This window comes from Rutilus rutilus, assembly GCF_951802725.1.
Source record: "Rutilus rutilus genome assembly, chromosome: 9".
In the NCBI taxonomy this organism is placed as follows: Eukaryota; Metazoa; Chordata; class Actinopteri; order Cypriniformes; family Leuciscidae; genus Rutilus; species Rutilus rutilus.
Window position 1 is genome coordinate 35556542 of NC_140223.1, and position 10976 is coordinate 35567517.

The following is a 10976-nucleotide window of genomic DNA, read 5'->3' on the forward strand; positions in this document are numbered from 1 at the left end:
GTACATGAAGGAAATGTCTGTTATTAGTGTGTGTATATACTGTATGAAGAGTTCAGATGTAAAAGCCTCTAAGTGCCATCTGAAATTTTCTTCTAGAATGATCATTTTTATCAAGCTTGTATATTTAAGTTCAGTTATTTCACTTAAATGACAATTCATGGGTAATTTTCATCGCCATTTAAGTGAAATTACTGAACTTAAATATATATATATTATACATAGACTGTATATGATATGTGGATGTATATATCACAAATTTTCATTGTGCTTTCAGCAGTGTTTAGCCAAAAACTGACCCTTTGCCATTGCCAATATCCATACAGAAGAAGAAGTGTTTTTTCCCCCAACTATTTATGGAAACCCTATGGCCAGCTTTGGCTCCATGCAGGCATGATGAATCATTCTTCAAGCAAAAGGAACTGAATAAATATTTGAATTCTACCAATCCCGATCTGAATTCTGATAGCCTAAATCATAATGAGATCATGTTTGTTTGTTGGCCAGAGAAGAACTGGCCTGGTTTCTCCTAAGGTTTTTCTCCATTCTGTCACCTGATGGAGTTTGGGCTCCTTGCCACTGTTGCCTCTGGCTTGATTAGTTTGGGACACTTAAAATTCAACAATATCATTGATCTGACTGTACTGCTGCTGTTGTATGAGAACTGGACTGAGCTAGACGATATAAATGAAGGTGACTTGACTTGAAACATTTGCTGTAGGTCTAGAATGATAATAAACATCACATTTTATATATCAAGTAAATGCAAGTCTTTTGTAATAGATTATAAATGCACTTTAACATCACGTCTTAAGAAATGAAGAGGAAAACTGCACTGCCTTTTTAACCATTATTGATTTTGCAATGTAAATTTAAAGAAAATTTAAATAGGTTTAAATACATTTTCACTGCAGTAAATATCTGTCAAAGTGAAAATTTGGGTCACAGGGCAGCTCACTGTCTTTTCCCAATCCTGTTCCCCTCTCTCCTCCCATTGCTTTCTGTCGCCTCTGCGTATATGTTAGCCACTTTAAAACAGTGACTGGAACACAGGTTGCTCACATTAAAAGCTAAACTTGCTGTTTACGCCACTCTCCCACTTCTCAGATCGGGTTGTTTTGAAATTTTGTCTGGCCCAACCAGACAGTGGTGGGCAGATAAAAAAAAATAAAATTCCATAATTAGTCACACTAAATTAACCGGTTAAATAGACAACTCTAATATTTGCACATACGGATCAACTTTCTACTGCCACAGCCTGCTGTACTTTCTGCATGTCTTGATTGACAGATGTCTCCATCAGATGTCCAATCAGCGGTGTTTCATTCGCAAAATATACCTACCTTTTCTGTTTTGTCTGACTTGTCATTGTGTTTTCACTTACTGCTAAGCAGATGCCATGTGACTAATAAAAACTAATGCCATGGGATTCTGAAGCCACAAGAGAATTCATGACAGCACAAGTTAGCACACAGTATAGCAATCAGAATTGTGACTTCTAAGCCAGTATAGGATAAAGTTCCTAAGCAAAATTCTTCACTTAAGGGTAAAAAGTTTGAAACACCTGAGCAACAGTATAATGTTAGCGAACATCCCAGCATCGCCTATACTGCTGGGAGCTGTGTTTAGATGATTATGTAAATATTGGCTGCACACTTTTCTCTCAATAACAAAATGAACACACAACAAAAATGACAGTGGTGAGAAAATAGCAGTTAAGAAAGCATCTGTTCATAACAATGTGAGAGCTCTGAAATTCTGACCTCAAGTCAAATAAAGTCACTTCATGTTTATTTATATAACACTTTATACAATTTAAAGCCAGCAGCTTTACAGTATTAAAGGTAAGGTAGGCAATTTCAGAGAGGATATAAATAGCAAGCTAGCTTTGAAAGTATAAGATTCCATCCTCCCTTAGAGAGTCTCAAAAGCCACGTCTCTTTCAAAACATATGAACGCACACAGCAGAGTCTGCAAAGCATCACGAGACGAGAGACGGTGTTAAATTACTGCATGTCTAAAATAATAATGAACGTAAACAACTTACAGAGCTCTTATTCAATCACTGGGCAGAATGAGCACCAGTTTTAATGCGTCCTGGGCTTACCTGCTCGAATCCCTTTGTGAATGTTTTATTCTTAATAAGGTTATCTGAATCTAATCGCAGAATGAGCCCTCGAATGGTTGGCAAGTGTATGATTGTACTAACAAAAAAAAATGTAAGGGATCTTGTAAGATGATTATTCAAGAAAACGCACAATCTATGTTCATTTAATGTGACGGTCATTTAGTTTTCTAATCACCTATCAAATCTTTGTCCATTTTAACTATTTCTTCTTATTTGTCAGTGTCATTATTTTTTTACTCTTCTTAAAGACCAGCAGCATCTCAGTCTTTTTCTAGACTGTTGCAGATTAAGCTGGTGTTTAGTGTGTTCTAGGTGTTAAGGACTTCAGATTTTTTTAAGTCGACATTTATGTAATTTTGTTTTTAAAAACGTACAAACCTCTAGTCGAGACTCAAACGCGGGTTGCCTTGTACACAGCTATGGCATATTGACACAGCGCTCCTACATAACAGCTTATTTTTATCAGTTCTTTTATCTTTGGATTTGTAATGATAAACAGGACGGAAGCAATAGTAAGTGCAATGATGTTTATTAACAATGGTTTACTCAGGAAACTCAGAATAGTCAGATGCATAAATGCAGAACTCAGTGTAGGCAGGCAGTCACTCCGCGAGAGAGGGTCAGAGAGGGTCAGACCAGGAACACAGACAGCAGGAGAGCGTGACGCAGGGACTGAGATGGACGATCCTGAGGTGACTGAAGAAGATGACGGTGAACCAGAGGTGAGTGAAGCAATCCGGTATCCGGTGAACAGGAAACACGAGGAAAACAGGAACAGGCACGAACACGGGAAGCTTCAACAACGATCTGACAAACACAAGACGAAAGACAGGGCATTAAGTAAGCTAGCTAGATGGTCTGCAGCTGCCGCTGATGATGATAATAAGCGGTAACACCCACAAGAAATAATCAGCGCAAACGACACACAAACACACAAGACCAGAATGAGACAGCGGATCTACCAACCGTGGCAGTACCCTCCCCCCAGGAACGCCTTCTGGCGTTCCCAGACGAACCTACCTGTCGATTGTAATCATCGATAAGGGAGTGATCCAGGATGTCCCTAGCAGGTACCCAACTTCTCTCCTCCGGACCGTAAACTTCCCAGTCCACCAAGTACTGGAATCCGCGTCCCCTCCGTCTCGAGTCCAGAATACGATTTACTGAATATGTAGGTTCCCCATCTACGAGTCGCGGCGGGGGGGGGGGAACCGGGGTCGGCGGATTAATGCAAGAGTAAAACACGGGTTTGATCTTTGACACATGAAAGGCGGGATGAATTCTCCTGTACGCCGGAGGAAGTTTGAGTCGGACTGTCACCGGACTAATAATCTTGGTGACAGGTAACGGGCCAATCAATTTGGGAGCTAACTTGTTGGAAACGGAACGGAGTGAAATGTTCTTGGTAGAAAGCCACACCTTTTGACCCACGACGTATACGGGAGGCCTTGGCCTTAGTGCGCGCCCCCACCTGGAGCAGAGTCTCACGGGCTCTGGTCCATGTGCGGTGGCACCTCTGGACGAAAGCGTGAGCGGAGGGGACCGCGACCTCGGATTCCAGACTCAGAAAAATTGATGGCTGGTACCCTAAACTACACTTAAACGGAGAGAGGCCCGTAGATGACACTGGTAACGATCATACAAAGACAGTTGTTGGCACCAGGATGAAGGATTCTTGGATACCAAACATCACAACATTCTCTCCAAATCTTGGTTGGCTCGCTCGGTCTGACCATTGCTCTGGGGATGATAACCTGAAGACAAGCTGACTGTAGCTCCTAATAATCTATAAAACTCTTGCCAGAATTTGGACACAAATTGGGAACCCCTGTCAGAAACCACGTCCAACGGCAGGCCATGTAACCGAAAAACGTGATCAATTACAGTAGCCGCTGTCTCCTTGGCTGAAGGTAATTTGGGCAAGGGAATAAAATGTGCCGCATTCGAGAACCGGTCCACTATGGTTAAAACAACCGTCATGCCATTAGATGGTGGGAGGGCGGTGACGAAATCTAGCGCAATGTGGGACCAGGGTCTCGAAGGGACAGACAGCGACCGGAGTAACCCATCAGGAGGTCGGTTAGACGTCTTACCAATGGCACAAACTGAGCAAGCCAAAACAAAATCATGAATATCGCGTGCCATTAACGCCCACCAGAATCGTTGCTTTACTAAACAGCTAGTGCGGTTTACTCCTGGATGACAAGCCACGTTGGAGCAATGACCCCATCGAATAACGTCGGACCGTAACCCCTCCGGAACGAACAATCGATTCGGTGGGCAACCGGGCAGAGGCACCCCTTCTAAGGCCGTCTTGACCTTCGATTCGACCTCCCATATGAGTGTGGAGATAACTACTTTCTCGGGCAAAATGCACTCGGGAGTAACCGGCGTTCGGATGGATAAAAAATACGAGATAAGGAATCGGGTTTGATGTTCTTGGAACCCGGGCTGTACGAGAGAGAAAAGTCAAAACGTCCGAAAAAAAGTGCCCACCGAGCCTGCCTGGAGTTGAGTCTTTTAGCAGATCTAAAATATGCTTAACTAGCCAAGGGTGGCCCAAAACAATAGGTGCAACGGGGGAGTCCATGAGGAGGAAAGGGATGGTTTCTGTGTGGTTGCCAGAGGTGATGAGGGTTATAGGACCAGTGGCGAGGGAGATGTTGGGGAGTTCTTGACCATTAAGCGCACTGACAGAGATCTGGTGGGAGAGAGACGTGATGGGGAGGTGTAACTTGTGCGCAAAATGTAGATCCATGAAATTGCCCCGGAGTCCAGAAGTGCCTGACAGGTGTACGTGTTGTTGGCCCATCTCAGTCTTACAGGAGTCTTTCTAAGCGTCGACCCTCAGTTTTCATCATTCGTAGTTCAGGAGTGAACCAGGGTGAGGCACGAGTAGACGGAACCAGTCTAGTTTTAACAGGAGCATGCCTCTCAAGTATTTGAGAAAAAGCATTGTTGTAAATACAGCAGATTTCTGACGGACAGTTAAAAAGTAAGGATTCTGACAAGGTTGAAGCCCTTATTGAAACAGTGAAAGAAGATGGATTCACAGAATTGATTTTACGATAGGTGAGCATCTTCTTCAGTGGTGATATAGATATTGGAAAACTAAAACGTAAGTTTATGAGTTTGTGATCTGAGAAAGCAAAATCAGAGCCACTAACAAGAATATTATATAAGCCAGATATACATATGAGATCCAGTATATGACCCCTGGAGTGAGTAGCAAAAGTTACATGTTGAGTTGAGTTGAAACAGTCCAGCACATACATCAATTATTTGCATTGTGCAGTGTTTTCATGTATATTAAAATCACCCTCAACAAACTACTTGTCTGGCCTTAAAAATGTATAATACAGAATTATTTATCGCGTCCGCATAGCCACGTGGTGACTCTGTACAGGTAAAACGACAAAATGGTGAGCATGAAAATAGGGAATGAAGGAAATATAACATAAGAGTCCCAAACAGAACATATCCGTTGCGGTACTTCCCCCTCTCGAAGGCACATCCTTGGCAAAACTAATCCAACAGGGTTTTGGTGGTGGATGCGGAGTTGGAGACAGACAAGACCCTGAGGAACTGGCAGAACTAAACAGAAACTGGCCAACAAAGGCAAAGGAGGGCACAGAAAACTACACAAGAGAAAGAAAACTCAACCTTCAACATGACAATGACTGAACAAATTGAACTGGAAACACAGGATTAAATAGACAGGTGAAACGAGATAATTAACAGGACACAGGTGAATAACTATTCAAAAACCACGGCAGCATATGATACATAGGAAACAAAACATTAGAGTTCCAAACAGTACGTAACCATTACAGTATGTTTCTTTGACTTTTTTATGGAATAACATATCCAACACACTCTTATTACAATTTGTATTTTGCGATTTGACGAAGTGGTAGCAAATTTTTATGAAGTTATCGTATTATCTGCTCTCGCCCCCCTGAGTGTTAGGTTTAGGGATGGATCCTCATGGCAAGGTTACTTTACTAACAAATCATGGGGCGGTTTCCCGGACAGAGATTAAGCCTACATTAAAATGGCCCTTTAAACCAGATAAACAGAAATCTGCTTTCTCTGTCATGGTTTTAAATAGTTCTAGATTTAGTCTAGGTCAGAGTTTAATAAACTGATTTCATGGAGGAAGACTAGAGCTACTACAGGAATAAATTGAGGCATAAATTAAACCTACCAGGAGGCAGGTTTAAATTCAGATTAGTGTTGTGTTTCAAAGAAGACACATGTATTACTTGGATACATACAGTCGTGGTCAGAATTATTGGAACCCTTGGCAAATATTAACAAACAAATAATTCACACAACAACAACAACAACAAAATAAGTATTACCATTATGTAACTTAATGAAATTTACAGTTAAACGTTGTAAAATATACAGGCACTGTCACACCGTTATGTAATCCTGGAATACCTGAAACACTGACACTGTATTTTTTACAGTGAATTTCTAGCAATCACAGCTGCAATTAAAAAATTATATTGTTTCCTGGGAATCAAACACATGACCTTAGCGTTGCAAGCACCAACGCTCTACTGTTTGAGCTACAGGAAAGCATATATTGCATATATTGCAGTATATTGAAAAATACAAGGACTAGTTTCCCATATATGGAAATATATTATGTAATATATCGCATCATATTTTTCAATGTATTGCCATATATTTTTGTTCCGTAAGGAGTAGTCAGCCAGATCCGGGCCGTATTCAGATCAGATGGAGGACCTGCGCCTAGACATGGCCACAACGCAGCCCTGAATGTCAGCAGAGATTGTGTCAACTAGACTTTTACCTATGATCGAAATGACAGCCAGTGGCACAGATCCTCAACAAAACCCGTCCCATATCAGCGTGATTAAAACAGGATTAAATATGACAATTTTTCCGATCCCAATTTGACTTCTGACCTGTAATGCAGCCTGACTCATAATCATACACTGTTTGATCATTGGTCAGAGGAGGCCCCCTGACTGAGTCTGGTTTCCACCAAGGTTTTTTTTCTCCATTCTGTCACCTGATGGAGTTTGGGTTCCTTGCCACTGTCACCTCTGGCTTGCTTAGTTGGGGACACTAAATATTCAACAGTATTTTTGATCTGATTGCATTGACACCATTGTGTACCTACATCGATACCTTCGGTATAGATAAATGAACTAAATTAATAACTAATGATTTTTACAACCAAAATTAATCAACACTGAACTTACTTAAGCTGGACAATGACAATATTTTCTTCTAAAGCTGCTGTACAGCCGAAACAAACTTTGTTGCATTTTTCCCTGTTATCACTAAAAGGCTGTTTGAAACCATCTGTATTGTAAAAAGAGCTATATAAATAAAGTTGACGTGACTTGACTTGACTTGTCAATGATGTTGCAAGAGTTTACACTGCCTTACTGGACAATTAGAGACACTAATACTGGACACTTACACTATCTATGCTATAGCAACTAAAACCACAAACATGAACCCCCTCAGCAGAGCTAATTAACCAAGACAAAAATAATGTAGTAATTGGTTCATTCTTCCTGGAACAATCATTTCTTCTGCGTGTTTGAGTGGATGGAATGAGGTCATTAGAATGTATACAAGGTCAGTGGCTGTATAGTTTGTTGTCTTATTCCTATGGGAGCATTGATCAAACTCACTGTATATATGGTCCCATTCGAATGGCTTCAGGTCTTAATGTGGGCCCCTATTCTACAGCGAATGACCAAACGACAGAGAAAGCAAGACACTCAGGCAGGTATGTTTCCATGCACCCGAATCTGAGCAAATATGACTAAAGTGAACAGAAAAATTTATCATGTATTTTATTTTCATGTAAATGTAAGAATGAATGTATATTTCTATTGAAAATAAACTTGTAAGACTTATAATTGCCTTTGTTTTGGGGTGGTTACCAGTGATGTGATTGTTGTGATGTTGCAATTTGTTTTGTTGACAGGTCTTTTAATTTACAAAAAGTACTTTGTTGTAGTTACTACCTATGCAGGCAGGATGAGAAATAGTCTGGGAACAAAGTCATGAAATTCCAACAAGAATGTTGCTCATGAAAAAAACTTTAAGAAAGGCTAAGACAGGAGAATGTACCAGACAATTGGTGGATATTTCATACATGATACATTTTCATTTGCTGGAGTAATTGTGTTTTCAATTCATTGAGTAGCTAAATATGTGATAACTGCCATTCAATATAGAGGTCGCAATGTGTTGCTAAACTATATGGCTAATCCCAAACATGATGTTTATTTAATTCCATCAAGTGATAAATAATAATCATTTTGTACTTACCCTGTAAAATAGGTTGCAACGACCACATTCAGAGTGCCATGATTGAGGAACTCCAAGAAGCAAACATCTCACATACAAAGTTCTTGTTTATGGGATTTCCAGAGATCTACAAATACAGACGTCTGCTTTTCCTGCCATTTTTTGTAAGTTACATTTTGGTCGTGCTGGGGAATTCTTTGTTGCTTTTCGTGATCAGAAATACAGAAAGTCTTCACAGTCCAATGTACATTCTAGTGTCTGCTTTGGCGGTTGTCGACATCATTGTACCCACTGCCATTATCCCAGCAATGCTTCTTGGTTTCCTCTTTGACTTGAATGAAATATCTTTAACCGGATGTTTGACACAAATGTTTGTTACTCATTTCTTTTCTTCTGTAGAATCCACCATACTTTTAGCTATGGCTTTAGATCGCTTTGTGGCCATTTGCAAGCCATTACATTACACTGAAATCATGAACTCAGCCATGTTTATGAAACTGCTTATTTTTACATTGATCAGAAGTGGCACTATAATGTTTGCACTGGTTGCTTTGGCTTCACTTTTGTCTTTTTGTGGGTCTAATGTTATCCATCATTGCTACTGTGACCACATGGCTCTTGTTAGCTTGGCCTGTGATTCAATAAGCAAAAATAATGCAATGGGATTAGTTGTGATAATCTGTTTTGTGGGAATTGACATATCTGTTATTTTCTTCTCTTATGTGAAAATCTTGCATGTTGTGTTGGGGGCTGCAGCTGGAGAGGATCGTTGGAAAGCCTTTCATACCTGTGGTACACACTTAATGGTTATGATGTGTTTTTACTTTGTGGGGAGTATTACCTTTCTATCACGAAATCTTCACATTCCAATCCCAATCGATATAAATACCTTTCTGGGTGTTACGTATATAGTATTTCCTGCAAGTGTCAATCCAATCATTTATGGTGTGCGAACAAAAGAAATAAGGAATGCTTTATTGAAAATGTTCAAAATAAATATAAATAAAGTTTCCATTGTAAAGGTTTCAACAATAAAGATTTAAGTGTCTGGAAAGTCATTCATGTCTGGAAAGTTTGTCCATCAAGTAATTTCAGCCACTGAAATAGAAATGTCTGTAGTCCTATAAAGTGATTTTCATTGTCAGAAATAGTGATCATTGCCAATAAACCATGTTAATCTGTTATCTGCATCCATTAAAGTCTGTTCAGCTATAAGTTTCAGGTAAAACATATTGTTTCATCTTTATCTTGTTAATGGAGAAAACATTTGGGAATCACTGTCTTGATTTACATACCAAGTGCTGTTCTGTTCACTGTTTCATATAGTACACTGTAATAAATGGATTAAATGGATTCTCTGTAGTTTCAATGAAAATGGAAAAAAATGGAAACGTGTGCTTGTAGCTTTAAGGTTACATATATCTTACCTGCTAACAATCAAGTTGTTGGTTTACGTCTAAAATGGAGGGATCAGGAAGTAGTTACTAATATTATGAAAAATTCAAAAACAATCCTGTTTTATTACAGTTAGGTGCATATACCGGAAGATATATCGCCCTCCATAACCTGGCTCCGCCCTACCTCACTGAGCTCCTGGAACAGCACCAACCCACCCGCCACCTCCGCTCAGCTGGCACCAACCGATCGTCCGCACTAACCGCCGGACCTTGGGGGATCGAGCCTTCGCTATCGCCGCCCCCACCCTCTGGAACTCACACCCAAACTTCAAATCAGTACTCAAAACCCACCTGTTCAAACTAGCTTTTCCTTAAAAACCCCTTTTGTTTTGTTTTGTTTTATTCCCCATGTGAAGCGTCTTTGAGTGTCCAGAAAAGCGCTATACAAGTGTGATGTATTATTATTATTATTATTATATGAACTATTAAAAAAGTAGGAGCAAACATTCTCATCAGCCTCTTTTCACAAGTAATATATGGCTTTGGCAAAATGTATTCAGTAATTATATTTAGGTAGTATTTAGTCATTACACTGATGCCCTGAAAGATGCTTAATCCAAAGCTTTCTCCAGGATGACTACAGTATAACTGCATTTAGTATACTATGGTTTGGATGAAAGTAGCCTCCTATAAACAACTTAAAAAAGTTTAAAGTTGTGACCTCTAATATCTGTGCATATTTAGGTTCATTTTATAAGTCCCACGAAAACAGCTACAAATTAAATTATCACGACACTTCCTATACATTGCCACTCTGTTTACATGAGAAGACACAGGTTGGTAATTTGCTCAAACTCGTTATATTTATTATGCTAACTCCAACGAAAGGGCTCTAAGCAGTGACAACAGATTAAATGAGGTTAGGGATCATCAGAAAATCCCAAAGTGATCAAGTGTGCAAAGAGAGCGCCAATTATAACCACTCCAAAATTAATTACATAACCATCTACTGGATACACCTGCTCATAATTGGCCACTCATGACCGAGTTGCTCAAAATCTTAATGAACATAAACTGACTAGGTAAAGTAAACAAAAGAGCAATTTACCTGCAGATCCCCATGTGTGCATATTCTTTTAGTTAGTTTA

The 10976-nt window shown here is 39.8% G+C and overlaps 1 protein-coding gene across 1 annotated transcript; it reads left to right on the top strand.

Moving 5' to 3' along the window:
* Positions 1 to 8490: 8490 nt before the first annotated feature.
* On the top strand, positions 8491 to 9474 carry or55e1 (odorant receptor, family 55, subfamily E, member 1; the record flags this gene model as incomplete). Its single annotated transcript, XM_084419662.1, has 1 exon — positions 8491 to 9474. One exon carries the CDS (start codon positions 8491 to 8493, stop codon positions 9472 to 9474), a length of 984 nt encoding a protein of 327 aa, XP_084275788.1.
* Positions 9475 to 10976: the final 1502 nt, after the last annotated feature.